The sequence below is a fragment of the Lissotriton helveticus genome, chromosome 2_1 (assembly GCF_964261635.1).
Source record: "Lissotriton helveticus chromosome 2_1, aLisHel1.1, whole genome shotgun sequence".
NCBI classification, from domain to species: Eukaryota; Metazoa; Chordata; class Amphibia; order Caudata; family Salamandridae; genus Lissotriton; species Lissotriton helveticus.
Genome location: NC_136059.1, coordinates 254,333,351 through 254,359,414, shown reverse-complemented (window position 1 = coordinate 254,359,414; position 26,064 = coordinate 254,333,351). Strand labels below are relative to the sequence as shown.

The 26,064-nt window shown below is 46.5% G+C and overlaps 1 protein-coding gene across 4 annotated transcripts in view; it reads left to right on the top strand.

Annotated features, from left to right (window-relative positions):
- The window catches only part of SMAD2 (SMAD family member 2), a 317,920-nt gene that overhangs the window by 183,328 nt on the left and 108,528 nt on the right, over positions 1–26,064 (top strand). For all 4 annotated transcript variants that reach the window (XM_078674778.1, XM_078674776.1, XM_078674779.1 and 1 more), the window contains one exon: positions 20,930–21,142. In XM_078674778.1, the coding sequence (XP_078530904.1) occupies positions 20,930–21,142 (213 nt within the window). The remainder of the gene's footprint in view (positions 1–20,929; positions 21,143–26,064) is intronic.

Genomic DNA, 26,064 nt, shown 5'->3' with positions numbered 1-26,064 from the left:
ACGTCGCTGGACCCAGGATTGGGCAACAAGTCTTGGCAAATGCAAGGCCCACGCGGTGGACCTAAAATGGCGTCTTAGCCGGACCAGGAGGGTCCAGGGTACTTCTCCGATGGAGGGAAGCAAGGGCCAGTCTGGAGCAACCAGACTAGCAGCAGTGATGTCGTCGGGCGTCGTTCAGAAGGCCACAAGCCAGCGGGCTAGTAGCCAAACAACGCGGTGAGCAGCAAAAAGCAGAAGGGCCCCACGCAGATCGTGGAGATGCTGGGAGGCTGCACTTCGGTGCTGGAGCTGCTCAGGGTCGGGGCTTCTCGGACCCCAAAGCACTCACCAATAAATTACTCGGCGGGCTTGCTGTGCAGAAGTCGTGCAGTCTTGAAGATGGCCGGTCCCTCGAGGTCTCGTCACACCCACGAATCTCAGCGTGACTGATGATGTAGGTAGAGGTCAGAGGTGCCAGGGAAGCCGGTTCTCGTCGAGCTGGGCAGTCTTGATCCGGAGGAGAGACTTGCAGCAGACCGCAGTGTTCTTAAGATGGTGCCTGCGGATGCAGGGTGACTACTCCTTAGTCACAAGGGAGAAATCTTAGGAAGAAGTCTTGAGTTCCTTTCGTGGAAAGTAGTTTCAGGATTCAAAGATGATCTGATTTGGAAGGGGGCCAGTTCCTACCTTTATCCTGTAAAAAGGGGCTGGCACGCGACTAAGTCCTGCCCTAGGGGTGGGACTAGGAGGGGGGTGGTTACACCCACTTCCTTGGCGGGCTTTTCCCCAGCACAGGGTCTGGAGTGACCCTGGAACTGGTTCCAGCCAGCCTATGCACAGTGAGCACCGGGGTGCCACGTGCAGTCACCTTCCTCTGAAGCCCTGCCTACCTACAATACACAAAACCCTGTCTGGGACGGTGCTGGCACCGCCCCTGGCAGGAAACCCTTTGTCCTTATCTCCTGCTCTGGGAGGACTCCCAGCAGCAGGAGGGCAGACTTGTGTCTCGGTGGCAGCATCCATTTTGTGGAGCTGAGGCTCTGTTTGACTTTAACCGGGGTTAGGGGTTACATACATGTCGTGTCCCTCTAGAAGGGTGGAATGCTAACCCCGTCGCCAGAATTGGCGAGGGGTTAGTATTCCAATTCGTATGACACCTTACTCGACATGTTTTGATAAAGCGATACCAGAGTTGGCATATAACCGCGAGGATTATAATGCACTTAAGAGTATATGGTATGCGATATCATGGAAACGGCTAAGGGATGGATCCCGAAAGCCGCAGACAGGCTCAGCTCATGCCAGAGCACCATCTCACACGATTCCAAGCACTCTGCCTTCAGGATTGTTAAGGCCTGCCATAGGAGTGACTGATAGGAGATCTGTGTGTCCGTTTTAGGGTTAGATATAGGTATACTATATCTAAAGCAAAGGGTGAGTACACCACCTTGCCCCAGCTGTCGTGCAGCCAGTTGTGTCAGTTTAGTTAGTCAGCCCAGGGGTGGCATAATACATGCTTCAGCCCCTGGGAGACTTCTGGGTACACCTCAGCCCTGGGTACAGGGACTTGGAGAGGGCCCAGTGCCAATTCAGTACCTGAGTACAATTTGGATAGAGAGAACAGCTAGGCTGTGGGTCTGATTAGCAGGCCCACAGCCAGGGAAAGTCGTAAACCAGTGCAGCAAAAAGCAAAAATCTGGGTGATCATAGGATTGCAGACCCTACTCTCCTACAGCCACCTACACACACACAGAGCCACCTACACACACACAGAGCCACCCTCACACACACAGAGCCACCCTCACACAGACCCACCTACACACACACAGAGCCACCCTCACACACACAGAGCCACCCTCACACAGAGAGCCACACACACACACACAATACTACTATAACGTCTGGCAAGCGAACACCATACCAGCATAAACGTTTTATTTTTCATGATCAAGCACAAAAGACGTGACCACATCTGCAGTAAGTTTTTTTTTTAGGTTTAAAGCCAAAAAATTCCTTACTCGTGAACCTTGAACTGTTTACTCACAATTAAAGTAATGGTTCTGTGCAAATACTCTTTAAAATAGTACATATATAATTGTGAGATTGACAATCTTTCTTATAATCACATCTGTAGCGTACGTATGCTTTTTCATAACTACTGCCATGCCTCCCACACACTGAGTGAGGGCGTCTTCCTGCACTAGAGCCTGTCAATAGCGACTCTTACTTTTCTCCAGCTCCTATTTGGGAAGTAGCTAATTCAGGAATTCACCCCGAGAACCTTTGCAGAAGGCAGGGAAGTGGCTTTCATGGCGCCGGTGCCAAGAGGCCTCAGGGGCACACTGAGCACTGATAATTACTATGGGCTCATTCCGATCCTTGAACTAGGGCTACGCTACTGACGGCAGACCCCACCCTTGCATCTTGAGTCCTGGCTAAAATGTAATAAAAAAATAAATTAAAAAAAAGGAGTTCGCAGTGAAACAAGCAAAATAAAAATTATTTTAACAAAGTTTGTTCTCTGTGTACCAAGTACAGGCATAAATGAACAAGTAGGGGTGGACAGGCCACCTTTCCTTTCTTGCGTCCAGGCCCCTTGCTGCTCTGTAGCGCCTCTGCTTTGGCCATATCGTGCATCTGCTTAGTTTCTGTACCCTGTGATGAAACTCACCATCCCATCAGGAGTGTCCCCAGCCTGCTGTGGGACCACAACTTCTCTCATTTTTTGGGACTTTTCACCAAAGGTTTCTGTAGTTACAACCAAAACTAGGCCATGCGGATGTGGTTCCCAAAAAGCAGGCTCTGGGACCCTTTGCACTAACTACAAAACATCTACAGTTATGTCTCTGCGATGTAGATAGCAGTGTGCAAGAGGATGGTGTGTTGGCTGCGCACTTCATGACTGCACGTTTAGGTGGATTCATCTTTTCTGCTCACTTTTATTGCATGTATGCTTATTGGGGCATGAGTTTTTACAGTGACTTTCACATGAATAGACAGAACTTTCCCGTAGTTTCGCTGCAAATGCACCATGTAAGGACACGGGACTTTAGGCTCGAATCAGTTTTACAATCACTACCTCAAACATCGGAATCGAAATTGGCTGCGCGGTATTTCCTTGCTAGGTCTCTGGAACAGTATTAAATGCTAGAATCTCACTGTACAAGGGTACATCATTATGTGTATGCTACTGTTGGCTGCGAGTGCAAAATTTAAGGAGCAGGACTTCACAAAGTACCCCACTGCGTGTGTTCATAGTGTAAAGCAGACAAACGAATGTAATCAAAATTACGTGCACCACTCTTACCACGTCTTAATGAAAGACTGCAATCTCCTCTCTGTGCATAAAAATGCGCAAAGCATTAAATGACCGCAAACGCCGAACGGCGTACATAAAATATAATCCCACAGCCCAGAGGAATTCTCCAGCAACCAACCCAGCCACACACACGCCCAAGTATCTACTCACCGCTCTTGGGTTTAGTTTCCCCCGCGGGCCCAGTCGAGCCGGCCCTGGGCTGGGCTTTGCTGATGGTGCTGCTGTCCATGTCGGCTACGCCGGTTGGGCTCAGCGGCATAGACGGGGGCGCCGGAGGGGGGAGCGGAATACGGGAGGTGCTGGAGAACACAGAGGCTCATGGCGTTCGGGCACTGCGGGAGAGACCACACCATAGGCATCATGGAGACATCCTCGGGGGCTGCCGAAGCCAAACAAGAGACAAGCATGCTGCCTTCGTGAAGCCAGCCAGGAAGAGAGCAGTCATCTGCGCGCGGCGGAGACGCTGGCGCCGTGAGCGCGACCAAATCCGCCGTGGCCAGCTCTTGTCGCTCCCTCTCCCATTCAGAGTGCTGGGCGCGTGCCCAGCTCTTGTCTCCCTTTGTCGGCTGAAACGATTGCTATAGTTCTCTGCCTAGAACGCACTTCGCGCGTCTCTAAGCCGAGACCTAAAAAGTCTGGCAGGACAAAGCCCTGCATTTGACTCAGAGGGGCTGACTCTGAGTGTGTTCCCTCCGCTTCGACTACCTCTTTGGAACGATTTGCTGTCCCAGCAGCAGGGTCAACTTTTACACCCAAATCTATACAACCTGCACCTTCATGTCTGAAGAGTGTGTGGAAAAACTAAGGGGTTTTGGTCCATTAGTGGCAGTTGTGGTGGCTGTCAGTTTGGCTGCTTGCTGCCCCTTCAACACTGTATATTCTGGCAGTTGGACTAAATTTGTATCATGATCTGGAAAGATGCAAGTAGACCCACTACACGCAAAAGAGTCTTATGTTGTGTTTGCTTTGTCTAGGGCTCAGCAGCTTTGCTGTGGGAACAAATAAGACCCCTTCGGTCTTTCTTTATTTGCCTGATCAGCCTTCATTATGCATTTATGTGATTTATTTTAAAAGGACTTGTTCGAGGCATGTGAGCTGTAGATCACATGCTGTGCATAGCATGCCATCTAGTGTTGGGTCCGGATGTTTGCATTTTATTTTTCTTCGAAGAAGTCTTTTCCAGTCATGAGGTAGTAGGTGACTCCTCCTTTCGGTGATAGTGCGCATGGGCATCGACTCCATTGTTGGGTAGTTTTTTTCCTCCACTGGGTTCAGATGTGAATTGCAGCGCTTCGGTTCAACACAGTTTCTCTGGTTCCCCTCGACACGCAATCCACTACCCTCGATGGTATTGTTTCTTGATCGCGTATCCCATTCTCTGCGTATCATTTCGAGTCAGTCATCGATCTGAAGATTCGTGAAGGACCATTGGGCCTACCAGCGTCGGGCTCACTAGTAGTCGATGGAACGGACTCCATTCAAATTCTGTCCCGGGTGTCGCGCTAAGTTTCCGCGCACCAACTTGCACGGAGTGTGCAATCTCTGTCTATCCCTGGAACACAACGAACAAGACTGCGACGCATGCCGATTGTTTTGATCCAAGAAGATGCTCCGTGACCATCGGGCTCAACGTTACGAAATTCACCAATAAAGCGGCTCCGCACCGGACATCTTGGGTGAAGATTCTTGAAAGGCATCCTTATTTTCACCTCTCTTCCTATCTAAGTGACCATCAATTGCTGGATTATTCACAACACGGCTTTAGAGCCCTGCATAGCACGGAAACAGCCCTTACGGTGGTGTTCAATAACATCAGTATGCAGGTGGATGCAGGCCACACTACTTTACTTACCCTTCTCGACCTCACAGCAGCCTTTGATACCCTGTCCCTGGTGAGGCTAGTAGAGCGCCTCAGGGAGATGGGGATCGGAGGCTCAGCGCTGGGGCTTCTGGCTTCCTTTCTGAATGATCGGACCCAGATGGTGAGCCTTGGGCCTTTCTTTTCTGCTCACGAGACTACGGGGTGTGGCGTCCCTCAGGGCTCCTCCCTGAGTCTGATGCTTTTTAACATTTATGTGGCCCCGCTCGCCAAAGTTGTCAGATCGTTTTGCTTGGAGGTTTTATCCTATGCAGACGATACGCAAATTTTGGTATCTATTACCCATAATATCAGAGATGCGTCATCCAACTTTAGGCTCTGCATGGAAGCAGTTGCATCCAGGATGAGCTCAAACTTCCTCAAATTAATCGGGGAGAAGACTGAGGTGTAAATTTATGGCAGTAGTCTGGATATCTGGTCCAGCGATTGGTGGCCTGATTTTCTGGGCGCCTGTCCCTGCCCTGTCTCACTTGGAAAAAATCTTGGTATTTTGGTGGATGACTCTCTCACCATGAGTGGGCAGGCGAGCAGGACTGTTTCGGGATCATTAGAACTTTAAAGAAAATTTCACTCTATCTCACATTGGATACCCGTAAACAAGCTGTGGCCGCCCTTCTGACAACCAGACTTGATTACTGGTAGCCCTTTATTTGGGCATTAGCAGAGGTCTCATTCAGCGGCTGCAACTGGTGCAGAACGCTGGGGCCAGGTTTGTGATGAACCTACCCCAATTTCATTCCATCTCCCCTTCTCTTAGGGCGTTACACTGGCTGCCCATTGATCGCAGGATCCTTTTTAAAATCTTATGCCTAGTTCACAACGCCCTTTTTGGCACTGGTCCAGAGGGTATTAAAGCACTCTTACTTCGCTATAATCCCTCTAGGAATCTCAGGTCGGCGGATAAGAACTTGCTTATAGTGCCAAGGTTTAGCAATTTTAGATGGGGACGTCGTGCCTTTTCTCCGGTCGCTGCCAAACTCTGGAACTCCCTTCCTCATGATCTTTACAGCCTTTCTTCTCATGTAATGTTTCGTAAGGCCCTGAAGACTTGATTCTTCACTCAGTCTGTAGCCTAACTCTCTCTGCCTCCATCACTTATAGTCTGCTCTAGCGCCTTGACGCCCTTGGGCTAAGTTCGCGCTTTATAAGATCCAATTTTATTCATTCATTCAGGATTCTGACCAGGAAGAATTCAACACACAAGGAGCTGAAGAAGAACTGGAACACATCTCCGTGTCCAAAGCCGACTCCGATATGGAAGAACAAGAGCAGTTAACACCGGGTCAGCGTACCACGAGTAGTCGCCCTCATGCCACAATACTTGTCGAAGAAAAAGGCTCAGATTTTTCCTCGGGCCAAGGTCGGCACTGAGAAAAAGTTTCGGACGCCCAGCCCTCCGGCCCGGCACGAAACACAAATTAAACCCTTCCGGCTCAGGATTGAGTCCGCTCCATGCCGAAGCCAAACTGAAACCTTTGGCATTGAAATCGAAGCACGTCGTTGTGACCATTCCCACGAAGAGTAAATCTTCGGAGCCAAAACTTTGGACGCCGAAAAGTACGGCTCCCATAAGGAAAATGTGTGTTCAGCCTGAGCGGTTTGATCTGCCGCATCCTCCGACTTCTGATGAGGAAGAGGAAGAACAGCAGGAAGAAGGAGAACTGCAAGATACTCAATCTATGCATGATGACTGGGATGACTGTCATTCCCTCTCCCGCATCGCCAGTGTCTGCGCCCGCAGATTCACCACCAAGCGACATTGCAGGGTTGCATAACGTAGTAGAGAGGGCCACTCAACGTTTTAAAATATCAATGGTCTCTCAAGAACAAGACTGCTTCTTGTACGATTTTAAAGAACCTCTCAAAAAAATCAGTTAGATCAATACTCATTATTGATTATTTATGGGACTAGGGTGTTAAAGTCATGCAGAACCCTTCCTCCATACCGCCGGTGGTGCCTCCCTTGGATAAAAAGTATAGAGCACCTGATACTGCACCGACTTGTTTGATAGGACACCCCAAACCGGATTCAGTGGTGACACAGGCGGCCCAGAAGATTTCCAGGAATCCTTCTGCCCCGTTATCGGCACCTCCGGATAAGGAAGGCAGGAGGTTAGACAACATTGGGAAGCGGTTCTCCTCAATGTCTGCAATGACGGTGAAGGCGGCCAATGCCTTAGCGCTTTTGGTAATCTACAATAGACAATTGTGGGCGGATATAGCCCCGTATCTATCAGAATTACCTGATACATCCAAAGAGGAGGTAAAGAAAATTTTACTAGAGGGTGAAGCCACGGCATCAGAAATAATAGACTGCGATGGATATCTCTACAACAGGTTTCCGCCAACTGGCTGGAGCAGCAGTCTTGCGAAGGCAAGGGTAGCTGAGGGCAACTTCCTTTCGTCCCGAGGTGCAAACGAAAATATTGGATATCCCCTATGATGGGCTATTGCTCTTCGGCTCCGAAATTGATGAAGCGCTGCAGAATATAAAAAAAGACACGGACACTGCTAGGGCTTTGGGCACTCTCCAGTACAAGAACCAGTCCTTTCGTGGGTTTTGAGGATGAGGACAGTACTCTTATAGAGGAAACTACCAATACAGGTCTTCATACTCTGCAGGCCAGAGTCGACCCCAATATCAGCAACGCTAGCAACATGGACAACAATCTTCTTATGGCAAGTCGTCCTTTCGTGGTAAAGGACAACGGAAAAACAACGGACGTAGACAATGACATGTGTCTTTAACCAGTCCCGGATTAATTTCCCTCATCAAAGATTGGAGGAAAGCTTTCCCATTTCTTAACAAATTGGAAGAAGATTACCACGGACCGTTGGGTCCTTCAATTAGTTCAATTCCGCCATTCTCTGGAATTCACACTTTTTCCTCCCCAAACTCCGCCCGCCCAATGAATCACAAAAATCTACGGCTGCTTCTCCGAGAAGTCTCTCTTATGCTCCAGAAAGGGGCATTAGAGAAGGTACCTCCGTCTCAACGGGGAAGGGGATTTTATTCTTGCTTCTTTTTAATTCAGAAAAAAGAGAAGAACTGGAGACCGATTTTGAACCTCAGGGCCCTAACAAATTCCTGAAGAAGCAGTCGTTTTGCATGGTAACGATCCAGGAGTTCTTACAACTTCTTGAAGTGGAAGATTACATGACGTCCCTGGACCTTCAGGACGCTTACTTCCATATCCCAAGTCACAGAAAGCACAAAAAATATTTAAGATTCGCAGTAGCAGGCAGACACTTTCAATTTCGCGTCCTGCCCTTCGGGCTCAAGTCTGCACCTCGCATCTTCACGAAGTGTCTCTCCCCAGTAGCTGCATATCTCAGGCAGCACCATCATCAAGTCTTTAGGTATCTGGACGACTGGCTGATCAAAGCTCCATCCTTAGAAGACGCGTCCAGGTCTTCCAACGCTTGTCTGCAACTTTTCAAGGACTCACGCTCAATCGGGAGAAATCAGTCCTTCTACCTTCTCAGCGCATCAGTTTCCTAGGTGCAACCCTCGACACACGACTAAGGAGAGCCTTCCCATCTCAAGAGAGCAAGAACAAGCTTTTGACGCTGGCTATGCGTGTAGCTTCAAAGAGGACCTTAACAGTCCGACTTGTCAAATCTCTACTGGGGATGATGTCATCATGTATCCTCTTGATACCTCACTGCCGGCAGGAGGCACTCTCAAAATAATGGGTCCAATTCACAGGGTCTTTCGACGATCTCATCAAAGTAACTCCTCAGATGGTCAAGGCCCTACAATGGTGGATATCTGCTCGAAACCTTTCTCAAGGCTTACCATTTCTGGTTCCGGCTACACCGCATGTCATCACAACAGACGCCTCCTTGGAAGGTTGGGGAGCTTTCCTTCAAGAGCTACAGATAAGCGGGAAGTGGTCCCCCTTAGAAAAGGGGATCCATATCAATCTCCTGGAACTGTGGGCAGTCTTCCTCGCCCTGCAAGCATTTCCTACAAGAATCAAAAATTCCCTAGTGCTCGTCCGTACAGACAACACTACGACGATGCACTACCTCAACAAACAAGGAGGGACTCGCTCTATGACACTCTCTCACGAGTCGCAGAAAATTTAGGACGGGCTAATCGGAAACAATATATCTCTTCGGGCGGAGTATGTTCCAGGCATGGACAATGTGCTCACCGATTCATTAGGCAGACAGAGAACGACGTCTCACGAGTGGGAACTGGATCAAGGAATCCTCAACCAAAATTTTCTCCAGATGGGGCACGCCCCAGATCGACCTGTTCGCCACAAGGCCCAACACCAAATGCCCACACTTCGCAAGTTGGTATCCCCAAAAAGGGTCCCTAGGGAATGTATTTTCAATCGCATGGTGCAACGTCTTCGCGTACGCCTTTCCACCGTTTCCAATGATTCCCAGGGTCCTCAGAAAGCTGGAGGCGGAGCCTTGTACTCTCATTCTGTTAGCCCCAACTTGGCCGTGCCAACATTGGTTCACGGGACTCCACCGTCTATCTCTGGAACCGCCGATAAGTTTCAGGAAGTTCCCATCTCCTCACGATGTGCAACCAGCAAGTCCAGCATCCGAATCTGGCCTCACTCAAATTAGCCGCTTGGCTCCTGAGTTCAGAGAATTTCAAAGTTTGATTATCCCGCCAGAATGTAGAGCAATCTTGGCACGGGCAGATAGCACCAACAAAACATACTCTTTGAAATGGAAGAGGTTTTGCATCTGGTGTAAAGATCAAGGTATACATCCTTTCTCTTCCTCTCCGGAACAGATATTGCCTTATCTTCTCCATCTGGCGAACTCAGGCCTGGCTCATGCTTCCATCAGGGTCCATTTGGCGGCGATATCCCGTTACAGAAGATCTCCTACTGGCCCTTCTCTTTGTTCTAACAGATTGGTCAAACAGTTTTTAAAAGGAGTTTACAGGACCTTTCCCCCGTGAGAATTTTGCCACCTACCTGGCACCTGAACACAGTCCTTCACCAGGTTATGAAGCATCCCTTTAAGCCGGTACACAGGACTGACCTGAAATACCTTTCTTGGAAGACAGCCCTCCTGCTGGCACTCACCTCCGCAAGACGGGTGAGTGAGCTCCAAGCTTTATCAATACAGGAGCCTTTCCTGCAATTCAAGCAGGATAGAGTAATCTTACGGACAAATCCAAAGTTTATTCCAAAAGTCCCGTCGGACTTCCATCTCAACGAGCCGGTGGTCTTATGCTCTTTCTTCCCGAATCCCACGACGGCAGCGGAAAGGTCGTTGCACTCTCTAGATCTTAAGCGCTGCTTTAAATTCTATATTGAAAAGACGAAAACATGCAGGAAGTCTCGTCCGCTATTTGTAGCTTACAGTAGACCCAGAAGAGGCTTTCCACTCACCAAGCAAAGTATATCCCGCTGGATTTCTTCAGCTATTTCATTTTGTCATGAACAGGCAGGGCAGCCCCTGCAATCTAAGGATGCGAGCCCACACTACCAGGGCAATATCTACGATCATGGCGCTTTTTGCAGCAGTGCCGGTCATAGACATTTGTAGAGCGGCAACATGGAAGTCGCCACATACCTAAACTAGGCATTACTGCCTGGACACAGAACTCATGAAGGATGCTGCGGTGGGACAAGCAGTACTTCGTCATCTGTTTCAGTAATGGTGAGCCCTCTTGCATCCCTCCATCCTTCTTATGTATGCACATTTCTCTACTGTATGATTTGATGGTATTTCTTAATTGCAAATGCATCTTTCTGTTAGTCGTTTGATATGGTTTTATCTAATGACTTGTATATCCTATGCCATTCGAAATCTGTGTTGTTCATTGCTTGCTACTCTGATTCAGGCATGTGAATCTATGATAGACACCCCTAATACTGGATATGAAATGCGTTACTTACCTGTAACTGCAGTTATCCAGTATTGGTGTCTTTCATAGCTTCACATGCAACCCTCCCGCCTCCCCTGGAAGGGCTCATCTTCTTCTCTCAGTAATACGCCTGCTTAGCTTTGTGTGCGTACGAAAATCTGAGGGACTGAAGCTCCTTCCATGAGGGTTCTAGAGGGAGGTGACAGCTGATTGGCTCTTTTCTAGAGTTTGGTCCTTTCTACAAAAGGACAGGGATAGGTTACTAATGTGAGGCCTTAAGGCCTATTTGTCTATATGTCTATAGGACATTACTTTATTTATCTACCGGGGACTCCCATTCCGACGACGGGGAATGATTCAGGCATGTGAATCTATGAAAGACACCAATACTGGATAACTGCAGTTACAGGTAAGTAACGCATTTCATATGGTAACACTCCAACAAGTACTCCTGCTTCTTCAGCAAGGCGACTTTCTGTCCACTTTGGATTTAAAGAACGCCTACTTCCACATCCCGCAAATACCTCAGGTTTGTGGTAGTGGGGCAACATTACCAATTCAAAGTACTTCCATTCGGCGTCACTACTGCTCCCAGGGTTTTCACCAAATGCTTGGCAGTAGTCGCAGCTCATCTATGAAGACAACACTTTTACGTCTTCCCATACTTAGACAACTGGCCCATGAAAGCCAGATCGCAAGCATACTGTCTACAACATACTCACACAACAGTCTCACACAACAGTGCAGCTGCTCCACGATCTTGGATTCACAGTAAATCTGTCCAAGTCCCATCTCCAACCCTCCAACCTATTGGGAACCACTCTAGATACACAAAAGGCTCTGGCCTATACTAATCTGATTACTGAAAACTGATTAGCAACTTTCCCCTGAGGCGGAAGCCGGGGGCGCTCTTCTCTTCTTCCTTCTGATTAATTGTGGAGTGTATTTACTATATTTCAGGACTTGTTTTAAAGACTGTACATATTTTACGAGGCGCTATTTTAATACCTGTTATAACGCTACCTCGAAGGAGAGATCTGCTTCTCCTCCGGGGTTCATGACTGAAGCCTGATTCTACCGGCGCAGCCGAATTCAAGGCGCTGACGCCGGTAGACGCGGAATTGACGCCGCCATCTTGGGAAGGCAGTTTTTTTTTGGAAGGCAGGCAGGGTAGCGGTACAGCTTCTCGACCACTCCCGCCCTCCTGTCATGTGTAAAAGCAATTGCGCATCTCGTCCGCGCAGCGGACGGGCGCAGCGGGCGCGCCTAAGGCAAGCCCGTCTGCGCCCATCCGCGCCGGACACGGGCCTAGGGCCAGTCCCCCTGCCCAGGTCGTGAATGAGACCCGCGTCAGTTGGACTAGAGAACAGCTGTTACAAATAGGAGCGGACTCCTGTTCTATATCTGATCGCTGTTCCCCTAACGATTTAGATGGCCATACCTTCAAATGTTCTCAATGCTACCTATCTCTTTCCCCATGGCGCGTACGCGCCCGTCCTCTATCCTCCGCCCTGTCATCTTGCCTGTTAAAACTTGCATTGATTAATTGTAGATCCCTCCCCCGTCATGCCAATGAAATTTGGTCGACCCTTATTACTCATAGTTGGGATATACTATTCCTTACGGAATCATGGACTAAAGATACCTCAAATCCTGATATCTACTTAGCCACCCCCCCAGACTGTCGCTTTTTGGGCGTTAATCGGGAGGGAAAGACAGGAGGTGGATTGGCCATCTTGTTCAAAACCCACCTTAATATTACTATTAAGAAAATTACTAATATTGGGCTGATTGAAGCCATTTATTTCTCGGTTGCCGATTCTGCGGCAGTCTACCTTACTGGCATCCTAGTTTATAACCCCCCTAAAGCCTCCCCCTCTGCCCTATCACAGTTGGTGCACATTATCACGGACCTATCCCTTAAGCACCCACACTTCATAGTTTTGGGTGATTTTAACCTTCACGTTGATGACCCCACCTGCACCCAAGCCACACGTTTTCTCGACTCTCTTCAGAGCCTGAATTTGACGCAACTCATCCATGGTCCGACGCACGTAGCGGGCCATACATTGGACCTTATTTTCTCTAACCTCCCAGGGACCATTACGCATCCTTCCCTCCCCCTCACATGGTCCGATCACTTTTTGCTTGCGGTCGACATTCCTATCCCTCAGGCACCTAGCCCGGTGGAACTGGGATCAGACTATAGAAGAAAATGGCATAAGGTTACCTGCACTACCTTAGAGCCAATATTCAGTTGCCCCTTGGAGTCTTACCTAGGAAATATTGATGCCTGTGTTACCAAGTTTAACACGATCTTATTGGCTGCGATCGATGAAATTGCCCCATTTACTTCTACGTCATCTGCAAGAGCCCGTCCATCTGCTCCTTGGTTCTCAGACGCTCTACGTAAAGAAAAAAGCCACTGTAAAAAACTCGAACGCAAGTGGAGACTAACTTATGACTCTGAGGCAAAAACCATCTACAGAAGGGCCCTTAGGAATTTCACTAAATCAAAAAAATTGGCTATGAAAGAGTTTTTTGCCTCACAAATTAAAGATGCAGACAATTCGGTAAAAACACTGTTTAAAATTGTCAACGATTTTGTAAAACCCCCTGCTATGACTCCTAACAATCTAGCCAATCAGTCTCTCTGTAATGGACTATCAGACTTCTTTCAAGAAAAAATTGACAAAATCGCATCCTCCTTCCCTCCAGCTGGAGCTCTTGATCTTTCCCTTCCCCCGGTCTCAACTAACCAGGACACTGCTCCTACACTAGTGGCTTTTAAGGATCTCACTCCTAATCTTGCACGTAAACTACTATTACAGTGCAAATCGGGTTCCCCTTTGGACCCGGTTCCCTCAAAAATCATGAGTGAATTGTCTACCCTACTGTTAGAGCCACTCACTTCCATTTGGAACGCCTCTTTACAACTAGGCCAATTTCCCTTAGCCTGGAAGGAAGCTTTGCTTGTACCCATCTTAAAGAAATCTGATGCTGACCCCACGCAATTCAGTAACTATCGACCTATTTCCCTCCTTCCGAAACCCGCGAAGGTTTTGGAAAAGGCGGTCCAATTACAGCTCGCAGAGTACCTAGAGACCAATTCCCTTCTGCATGATTCCCAGTCCGGCTTCCGTACTGGATTCAGTACTGAGACCGCACTGCTAGAAGTTTCGGAGACTGTGCGAGAGTGTGTGGACAAGGGCGAGGAGGCCATGTTGGTCCTCCTCGACCTATCCGCCGCTTTCGATACGGTGTCCCATAAAATTCTTCTTGACCGTATGGAGCAGATTGGATTGAGCGGCGTTGCCCTATCGTGGTTGGGTTCCTTCCTCCAAGGACGATCACAGAGGGTTCTTCTCAGACCTTTCAAATCAGAATGTAAACCTCTGGTACGCGGAGTCCCACAGGGCTCAGCGTTAAGTCCTTTGTTCTTTAACGTTTACCTGGCCCCGTTGGCCAAAGTAGTAGAGGCATGCGGAGTCAGAGTGATCTCTTATGCTGATGATACTCAGCTGATATTTTCCTTTAGCGATCACTCTGACTCCAGCCTCTCCAGTTTCCGCCATTGTCTTGGCGAAATCTGTTCTTGGATGTCCATGAACCACTTGCGACTTAACACCGATAAGACGGAGGTTCTGTTTTTTAATCAAAAAATGACCATCCCACCGTCGTTATGGTGGCCAACGATTCTTAACCCCCCCCCTACCCCGGTTCACTCTGCCCGCAATCTGGGGTTTATATTTGATGATACGCTATCCTGCAGCTCTCAAATCAATAAGGTTACTTCGGCCTGCTTTGGTAAATTAAAAATGATGAGGAAGATCTTTCCATTTTTACCAATTGAGGCACGCAGAACTGTCACTCAGGCCTTAATTACCTCCCACCTGGACTATGCCAACAGTTTATATGCGGGGGCCCCTCTATACCAAATTGAACGTCTCCAGGTGGTTCAGAACGCTGCAGCAAGATTGATTGGCAATATTCCTTACAGACACCCTATCTCAGCGTTTCGTAAAGAGCTTCATTGGCTTCCTATAGCCAACCGTATTAAGTTCAAAACGCTTATTCTCGCCTTTCGAGCTTTAAATGGAACTGGTCCAGATTATTTAAGAAAGAGACTGAGATTGTCCCACTCGGTTAGGGATCTTCGCTCCAACAATCTGCGTCTCATGGTTGTGCCAAGATTCCGTCGCACAAGAACGGGTGGCAGAGCTTTTGCTGTTCTTGCAGCCAAACATTGGAACAGTTTACCTATCGATCTTAGATTTGCCCCATCCGAAGCGCTGTTCCGCAGACGCCTGAAGACGTGGCTATTTTCATCTATCTAGATTATTTCTTCTCCCCCTGCTGTCAGTTTTTAGCGCCGGGACACCCCCGTTGGGGGTAGCCGTGCGCTTTATAAAATCCGTAAATAAATAAATAAATAAATAAATAAATCTGGCCTGAATCTGCAACATTCAAACTCTACTTTGCCAGTTAAAGCCTCAACACTCATTGCCAGCTTGAGTGTTCATGCAGTTACAAGGAATGATGGTGTCTTGCATCCTAATAGTCCCCTGCGCAAGACTTCAAATGCGTCCCATTCAGTAATGCTTAGTATGTTAGTGGAATCATTCTCACGTCAGTTATCAGATCTAGTGTTGGTAGACAACGGCAGTCCTTGCTCTCTGCAGTGGTGGAATCCACAAAACCTTTCCAAAGGGCAGCCTTCATCGACCCGATTTCACAAACCGTGCTAAAAACTGACACATCGCTTACTGGTTGGGGAGCTCATCTCCAAACTCACACAATTCAGAGCATGTGAAGCCTTCAGCAAAATGAATCATTTAGAGCTTCTAGTGATATTTCTAGTGCTCAAAGCCTTTCAAGTTCACCTGTAGGCAAAGCTGTCCTGATACACACAGACAACATGACAGCAATGCAGTGCATACAGAAACAGGGGGGGGGGCGGCACACACTCCAGCTGTCACAACTGGTACAGACCATCTGGAGGTGGGCAATGCGTCACAAAATGTGTCTCAGAACACCTTCCAGGAGTAGACAATCAAATCACAGATCTGCTCAGCAGACAGACAACAAATCCACGAGTGGGAACTCCACCCTCAAGTTCCTCTCCAATCCTTTCAGGTGGTGTGCTTCCTATACATAGATCTATTTGCCACACACAAAACGCAAAATGCCCAAGCTTCACCTCCAGGTATCCAAACCCATTGTCAAGAGGCAAAGCGCTATGTAAAAATTGGTCAGGGATATTTGCCTTCGTTTTTCTGCCTCTCCCACTCATTCCAATAGTGGTTCGGAAGCTCAGGCAGGCGTCCCCGGCACTAATCCTAGTTGCTCCCACATGGGCCTGTCAACCGTGGTTCACCACCCTGTTAGTGCTCTCAATAGTCCTTCACCGAAAACTACATCTTACATCCAATCTCACAGAGCCGTGGAGAGATAAGACATCCAGATCCCGGTCATCTCAATCTTGCGATCTGGCATGTAAAGTCATAGAGTTTGACTACCTTGAATCTTCCACCAGACTGCATGAACATTATCAAAGAGGCTAGACGTCCTACTACAAGTGCTTGCTATGCAGCAAAGTGGAAGCGGTTTGTTATTTATTGTAATAACAATAAAATCAACCCGTTTGATGCTTCAGTTCAGAACATCATCTGCTATTTACTGCATCTACAGCGTACACATCCATACGCTTACTTCTTGCTGCAATAGCAGCATAACTTCAAAATAGACACCATCTGTCTCTCTTCAAAGTGCCTGTTATTAGGCATTTATGGAAGGACTCGAGTCATTCACCCAAGACTTCCACCTGCCCCAGTGTGGAATCTCAATATTGTCCTCACCAGACTGATGGGCCCATCCTTTGAACCATTGCACAAATGTGAGCTGCAATTTCTCACTTGGAAAGTTGCTTTCCTCTTAGCTATCACATCACTGAGGAGAGTAGGTGAGCTTCAGGCACTTTTGACCTCCCCGATCGGCTCGGACGCCGATTTCAGAAGTGCCGACGGACAGAGCGGTGCTTCCCCTTTTCCCTGAGCCGTGGCCAGGTGGGGTGAGGTCTACAACTCTTACAAGTATGTATATTCATATGACTTAGAAGAGTGAAGGAAACGATGCAAACACCTAGTGATTTCAGGTGATCTCTGTATCTGTTTTTTCTGATTTTGAGCACAGTTTTGTTTTCATTATCACTATTATTGCAGTAGCTATCAGTAGATACGGTCCTGAAGAAAGCAATGACAAATGTGTCACCAATTGCTGAAACATGTCGACCTCATAAAACACCTGGGCAGTCCATATTATAGTGACTGTCACTGACTACTTTTTAATATTGGGAGAGTGGGTAGGATCCGAATAAAATTGTTAGTACCCCCCCATCCAATTTTATGAACACTTCTTCTTTTCTTATTTCTTTCACACTTTTTGTGCACTGCGACGTCAGTCCTCCATTTGTTATGTGTGCCAAGATCCTCTTAATTGAGAAGCAAGACCACAGTAAGACCTTTCTGACCGGCGAGGGTTCCTTTTCAAACATCTGGACCCTCGACCGTGAAAGTCAAGTGGCACTCCTGGTGGTGGTCTTGATGGAATCCCAAATGATGAAGGGCGGTTCCGTGTGGTGACTGATGGGCATCCTTGCCTGACCACTAGGGGGATGACCCTAGATAGATGCACACATGTTAGGGACTTCTAGGTTTTCCTTTTGGGTTACATTGTGCGTACACTTTAGTTCTTCTACTAGACCCTCTGATATACTTGTTGTTAAAAGAAAACTAACCATAGAGGAATAATTTTTACAAGTACACCAAAACAAAGTGGTTCTTCGGACTAATCCTACATTTCTACCCATGGTGATTTCTGTCTTCCATATCAACCAATCTGTTGAGTTGCCTGTGTTATTCCATCAACCAGATTCTGTGGCAGAACGTGCTCTACACACCTTAGACATTAAAAGCGCATTACTCTATTACATAGAAAGGACAAAACCTTTCCGTAAGATGAAAGCACTCTTTGTGGCTTTTGTCCCACCTCATAAAGGCAATCCCATCTCAAAATCAGGTATTGCACGGTGGATAGTGAAATGCATTCAGACATGCTTTGCAAAAGCAAAACTAACATTAACAATCCCTCCTAGAGCGCACTTTACTCGCAAATTATGGGCTTCTATGGCTTTCTTGGGAAACATCCCCATAGATGACATCTGCAAAGCTGCAACATGGTCTGCACATCCACAAAACACTATTGTGTAGATGTGTTAGATAGACAGCAAGCTAGTGTGAGCCAGGCAGTTCTACGTACACTCTTTCAAAACTCTGCAACAGCTACAGGTTAGCCACCGCTTTGGGAGATTCCTGCTATATAGTCTATGCAAAGCATGTGATCTACAACTCACAAGCCTTGAGCGGAAAATGCTACTTACCCAGTATGTGTCTGTTCTTGGCATGTAGAGCTGTAGATCCACATGCGCCCATCCCTATCCCCGGGTACCTATACCTGTTGCACTGATATCTTACTTAGATGCATACACATGGACATCTCTATTCTACTACGTTTACTAACTCCATTCTCCCCCTCAGCGGTAAAAAAATCTAACAATGGAGTCGATGGCCATGCGCAATATCACAGAAAGGAGGAGTCACCTACCTTGTGACTGGAAAAGAATTCTTTGAAGAAAAATAAAGTGCAAACATCCGGACCCAACACTAGATGGCAGGCTATGCAAAGCATGTGAATATACAGTTCTACATGCCAAGAACAGATGCATACTGTGTAAGTAGCATTTTCTTTATATGCGTTTCTCCTACTCCTTTCTTTATGCGGCAATGGGACTGTAGGTAGCTGGCTCTCTATATGATATATCAAAATGAGATATATTATGTAAAGAGTCCAGGTGTTCCCTTGTAAGTGGTAAGGGGCTTCCAATGGCAATCCCATGTTGCTCTTCTAGGGGGTAGTGTGGTCGAGCAGCCTTAGGCTTATCACAAACTAGTGCAAGAATCTGAAAATACACACACTGACCAATAAATGAGACACACATCTTAATAAGGAGATCCACACCAATTTATAAAACATAAAACGTATCTTTATATGTTTAGGCACCAGAAGCAATTTGTTCAGGTAAGTATGTATTTAAATAGGTATTCTTTTCAGTTCATAAAGTCGACAGTGTGATTTTTAAGATCTGCAATGTTAAACTGGGAAGGAAAATCATATGCGGTTTACCAGTTCTGGTCAGCGACTTATGGGACCAGTGTCTTGGGTCAAAGGTGAGTACAGGGCAAGGTCCAAGGCAGCACCAACAGGTCACTTCCAGGGGCACTAAGCCGTGGTGCTGAAAGCCGCTGATGCCCAATGCAAACTAATGGGGATCGGTCAGGTCACAAAAAGGCTGCACGAGGGGACTGATGGGTCAGTCCGGTGAAGCCCACGAGTGACTTCGGTTTTTGTGATGTTTGGTCCTCTTCTCCTTGGGACAGGGCGTCCGGATACAGAGGGTCTTTTGTGTGTCTGGTTTCTCCATCCATCCAGCAACGCTTGCGGTTGAGAGGGCCTGCACTCTGAGGCTGCAGGCGACGCCGCGGAGTTTACGAGGAGTGGACCTGAATGGCTTGGGGACCACGCTGACACCGTTGGCCCACTTTGACACTGGCTGGGGGCCGGAGTGCAGTGGTACTTGGTGGTGTGTGGTTTTGGTGGTTCTTTTGCTGTCTGCAGGGGACAGTTCAGCTATCCGTCTAGAGGTCTTGGTTCCAGGGCAAAGTGCTGGGAGGTCTCCTGGGATTTGGGGACTCAGCAGCTTTTGGCACAATTGGAGAAGTCGGCAGGCAGATCCGCAGGTTTGGCACAAGCCAGTTGCTTGGTCTTCTGTTCTTGCTATGCGACTCTTCACATCTGTCTTCTTTCTTCAGGTTTGCAGGATCTTATTTCCTGGTGCCAAGGGCTTCACTAAATACTGAATTTAGGGGCGTTGGGGGGGTGAAGTGTAGTAGCCACTATGATACTTACACTGGGTCACAGTGCCCCCTATATGACCACTTCCTAAAAAAACATCTTAAGGTTTTTGTGAAACTGAAGCTCTGTCGGGTATTGCCTCAGCAGCAATGGAAGTGAATTCCACAGTTTAGAAGCAAGAAAGCAAAAAGATCTACCACCAGCGCAAACTTTCTTGACTCTGGGCACTTGCAAAAGTAGGGCCTCTGAGGCACATTCTAGGAGAGCGTGTAGCGTGTAGCGAGAAGAGTGTAGATACGTCGGTCCAGTATTCCTATGGATCCTCTAACAGTAGCATAAGGCCTTAAATGAAAGGCACTATTCCACCGGGAACCAATGCAGTTTCTGAAGTGCCCTACTCATAGATGCATGCTTGGGAAGTTTAAGCAGTAGGCAAGCTGCCAAATTATGTACTTGCTGGAGTCTCCTGATCCTAGCCTGAGAGGCTCCCAGGTATAACACGTTACAATAATCCACCCGAGAGACCACTTGAGCCTGGATCACAGTTTAGTGGGCCGAGGTTAATACGAGATGGATAAAACATTTGAGAGATCTAATAATGCCAAAACACTTGCCCCTAAGTGAGTTTATCGTCCAACCAAACACCCAAGTTTTTAACCTTGGGGTTAGGCTGAGGAAAGGGACCCAGAGATTCTGGCCACCAGTCTGGCATCTGAGAGGATTCAAAAGGTGAAGGACCTGTGCTCAAGTATCCACCAGAAAGAGCATTACTAAAGTTAAGTAACTTATTCTTCCATTTCATCATAATTCTATATCGTTTCACAAAATATTTGCTAATTATTGATGCTTTCTATTTTCTATGAGTTCTGTTGTCACTTAGTGTAGATTATATTTGTGTATCTATAATTTTCAATTGTATTTATTATTATTTCAGATTTGCAGCCTGTCACTTATTCAGAGCCTGCTTTCTGGTGTTCTATTGCCTATTATGAATTGAACCAGAGAGTAGGGGAAACTTTCCATGCTTCACAGCCATCCCTAACTGTAGATGGATTTACCGATCCTTCAAACTCTGAGAGATTCTGTCTCGGTTTGCTTTCGAATGTGAACAGAAACGCTACAGTTGAAATGACAAGGCGACATATAGGTAGGATGTCTTTCTTATGATGTTTTATCTAATTCAAATCTAAAAGGGAATTTTAAATTTCTATAAATTAAGTTTTGGGCTTTACTGACTAGCACAGCAATATACAAATTAATTTGCTTAAATATATTCTTTATAAAGCACTGATTCTGACTCCAGAGAGCATCTTGGCTCTTTTAAATCTCGGAACTCTGAATCCGAGTGCTGAGTTAGATCGGAGATAGTTTTATGTTTGATAAATTTGTCCTTAATACAGTAGCTGTGTTAATTGTAATAGATCTTGTGCAAAAGACTGGCAGTTTTAAATGTGATGCATTATTTTACTGGTAACTCTTGAAGCAACTGTCTTGCTTTCATGACATAATAAAAATATCTTCGTTCTACAGCTTTGATTTCTGCTAGCTTTTTAACTAATTGCTGCTTTTTTTCAGCGCTTGATCAGGAAGGCCTAGATTTAGGCTGTTGCTGTAGTGCATTTTAGAAAGGACGCAGGCAGCACTAACTCTTGCATTAGTAGTCTTAAGGATTCTTGGTAAAACATTTGTTATTTGATAGGAGGTATGATAACAAACTGTTACTTTGTTTATCTGAGGCAAGACCGCTGTATCCTTATCAGTATACTCATACCCAGAAATTTCACAAGCAATTATGAGACCTGAAGGGCACTTGAGAAATGAGGCCACTGTTTGAGTACCCGGACCTGTGTATGTTTACCTACCATTAAAAGTTCAATCTTGTGGCCTTCGGGTTTAGGAAAGACCTTTAACATTGGATCTTTCATACATTCATATGCTTGAATATTCCATGCCATCATGCTGGAAATAACAGGTAGTCAATGTTAACATAACAGTGTCTCATACATTACAAAAAACATTGAAATAACCATACACCGTAAGTAGTACATTTACCTCATGTGACCCAAGCTCTAGCCAGTGAGATGAAGGGTCCCACAGCATCTACACTCCAGAGGCTAGCTGCTCAGGTTTTTTACCACAGTTAGGATGACAGTAAAGGAATCCTCTGGTTTTTTTTTTACCTTCATATTTAGATGTGTTTCAATGTTTTTTTGTGCCCTGTACTTTGTGGTTTCTCCATCAACAAGATACAGATTGTCAGAGGTAGCTAATCTAAAAAGGGGGAAATTAATCAATTGAATACGGCATTGCAAGAATGCAGAACACCAGTTAGCTGTGCCAGTATGGAGCAGGAAGTTATGGTCCAAATGCAGCAGATACATTAAGTAATACCGTTCTAGTCACAGACAACAGTAGAAATAGACATTGTTGGGGGATATGCATTGATAGAGGGCAAACTAGACAGTGCCATGATCCTTTTAGGGGATATTTACGCTCCCAGTGCAAATCAACCTTTTTTCTGATCAAACTGTCCTCAACACTGGCGAAATAGGCTCACCTCCCCTGGATAATATGAGGCAATTTTAACACGGTTAGATGTTTCTCTCGATAGGATGCATCCACCCCCTCCACTCAACCCCACTAAACAAAATAATAAAGGTCTCGCAAATTGGATCACACATTGGTCATTAACCGATTTCCATTGTGTTGTCCTCTCCATAATCTGAATGAAAGGGTGGAGCAAATATTTGGCTAGTAACTAACTTAGAATATTTATACTCAAGACTGTGTCTGATCATAATCTTTGTCCCCTGTCCCAACATGGAAGCTGCAGCTATCCGTAGTGGTCAACCCTGCTTTCAGAAACAGCTGATTCAATGTGATAGGGTATTGTTTGAAGAGAATGATGGGACCTCTACCGGCCCGATAGTGGAAGCAATTTAAGATTGTAATTAGGGGCAGTATATTCAAGCTCAAATGGTCATATAGTGGTGAATTGAGAGAGCTAGGATACACACGACGATTGCTTGAGAAAGCCAAAGAGGTGAGGGCACCCTAGTTAGCAAAGAATGTCAGGATCCCCTGTATCTACATTATTGGGTAGGAAAAGTAGAGCAGCATGTCTATGTAAACTGATGCTTATCCGGTTCTACCACCACAATGGAAGCAAAATATTTCCACTCTGGAGAACATGAATTAGGTAGACCCAGTCAGTGGAATTGATCGCCTTCTCAGAGTCTGTGGAGAGTAGCGCACTGGGCTCCCGACTGTCCTTCGTGTAGTCTAACCAGTTATATAGGTGTTGGAGGTTTTGTTTTGTTGCCCTCTAGGGCATAAAGTCCGTTTGGTCCCTATGAATTAAGGGGGTATGACCTTAACAAGTCGGAGTGCCAAGATCTTTGTTAGTGTCTTAACTTCAGTGTTCGAAAGAGAGAGTTGTAAATTATGTAATATTTTAGCCTGTATGGGGGTGGAGGCTCCATTAAATAATTTTCTAAGGCAGCTCTACAGCAATGCAAAGGCCCGTGTTCGGTTCCGGTCTAAAGAAGAATGCACAGCGTTGTTTGAATTTGAATGCAGATTTGTAAAGCGCATAGCTACCCTCGGGCGTCCCAGAGCTGATAGTCAACCTAAAGCATCAGGGGCGGGAAGTAAAAGAGAGGAGTTATTTATTTATTTATTTATTTATTTTGAAAGTTTTATATAGCGCGAACAAGATCTTCGCAAATATCAGAGCGCTTTACAGAGGAGGGGAGCATATATACACAGATACATCATAGTGTTAAAAGTACAGTGAAGTGATATCATAAACAATCCAGTAAGTCAATTTCAAAGTCAAACAAAAATGCAAAGGGTTCGAACAAGTAGTACAGATCAGTATCGAGTCTTTGAAGTTGATCCCCAGTAGTGGTTCAAGTGTATTTAGCCATGAGGATCGCTTTTACTTCTTTCTTGAAAAGTATGGTAGAGGGGATGAGCCTGGTTTCAGGGGGGAGTGAGTTCCAAATCCTGGGAGCCATTCCTGAGAGAGAGCGTTTATACGTTTTTTCCTTGCGGAATCTTTTAGGCTTTAGCAAAAGATTGTTTGTGCCTCTAGTGTTTCTGGAGCCTCCAGAAATCGTCAGCTTCTGAGCGAGGTATCTAGGTGAGCTCAGGTGGACAGCCTTGTGCGTCAAACAAGCGATTTTCAGGTGTATTCTGGCTTCAAAAGGCAGCCAGTTCAGGGATTTGAAGTCAGGGGAAATGTGTGAGTGTTTTTTCGATCCAGTGATAAGTCTCGCTGCGGCGTTTAAAGAGGCTCTTATGGGTGCCGTAGTAGCTAGGCGGAGACCGCAGAGGGCGGTGCTGCCGTATTCTATTCGAGGTATGACTAGTGATTGTACCGCAGTTTGGAAGTCTTTGGCTGGAAGGAAGGGTTTAAGTTTCCTAAGGGTGTTGATTTGGTAGTTCGCTCCCTTAGTTGCTTTGTTGATGTGTTCCTGCATGCTGAGATTGGTGTCAAGTGTTATGCCCAAAGATTTTGCTGAGTCCACGATGGTGGGTTGAACATTGAGTGCCGTTAGGTGTTTAAGCCACATTTGTGCGGTAGTGATCTTCGCGGGAGGTGAGATCAGAAGGAACTCTGTTTTAAGGGCATTGAGTTTGAGATGATTAGCGGCCAGCCAGGATTGGGTGCTTCTGATCGTCGAGTTCAAGAGCGTGATGTCTTTGGGTGATTGTAGTTTGAGATAAAGTTGGGTGTCATCAGCATACATGTGGAAGTGTACATTGGATTCTTGTAGCAAGGTGGTGAGAGGTTCCATAACTAGGTTGAACAAAGTTGGGGATAGGGAGGATCCTTGTGGTACGCCTAGCGATACAGGTCTTGGCGCGGACATCAAGTTGTTGCTCTTGAATTTCTGCGACCTGTTATGCAGAAAGGACGTGAACCATTTGAGCACAGTTCCAGATAGGCCCATTCTTGTGTTTAATAGTTCAAGTAAATTCTCATGTTTGACGGTGTCAAATGCGGAGGAGAGATCAAGGAGGATGAGGAGGCAGGTATCGTTATGATCTAGGATTTGAAGGGCGTCGTCAATTATGTGAGTCATAGCAGTTTCAGTACTGTGATTTGCTCGGAAGCCTGATTGATGAGAGTTGAGGAGATCAAACTGAGTAATGTGTTTAGTCAATTGTATTTGTGCGCATTTTTCCAGCAGTTTGGCAAGAGTCGGAATGTTGGTAATGGGACGGTAGTTGTTTAGGTCAGAGGGGTCGGCTGTAGGTTTCTTTAGCAAAGGTGTGACCTGTCCAACTTTGAGGGAGTCGGGAATGGTCCCTTGTTGAAGTGAGCTGTTAATGATTTTAGTCCAGAGTGGAAGGAGCGACGGGGTAAGGACTTTAACAGCGTTAGCAGGAAGGGGGTCCGTGAGGTGATTGGATGGTTTCAGAGTGCTGAGCAGTCTGCCAATTTCTTCTTCCGTGTAGGTGACAAAGGTTGACCAAGTGGCATTGTTTTTTGGTTTAGTGGGTGCTATGCAGTGGGGTTTGGGATAGAGGCTTGCGTCCATGAGGAGATCATTCTTTATGTTGTCAGTTTTTTGGTTAAAGAAAGAGGCGAAGTCTTCGCAGGAGGGAGCTTCGCACATAGTGTTGAGAGGTTGGGGTTGTTCTTTGGATTGTGTTCGGATAAGCTCAAACAGCTTTCTCGGACGATTTTTGGCTTGGTCGAGCTGACGGCTGAAGAAGTCTGATTTTGAGCGTTTTATTTTCCTGAAGTAGGCATTTCTCTTTTTCTTCAGGGTTTTTAGGTTCAGTGCAGAGGGAGCTGATCTCCAGGTGCGCTCTGCCATTCGCATGGCGCGTCTATCGTCATTGAGACTCCCGTCGTACCATGGATTGGAAAATTTTGCGGAGGCTTTTTTTAGCTGCAAGGGTGCGACTTCATTAATTATTGAGGTCATAGTGTTAAGATAGTGATCAGTCAAGGAATGGACGTCCTTAAGCCAGTAGGAGGAAGTAGTAAGTTGCAGCTGTTGGGGGGCAGAGAGTTTGAGTTTAGTTTTTTCATGTCTCTTTTCCAGACTTTGG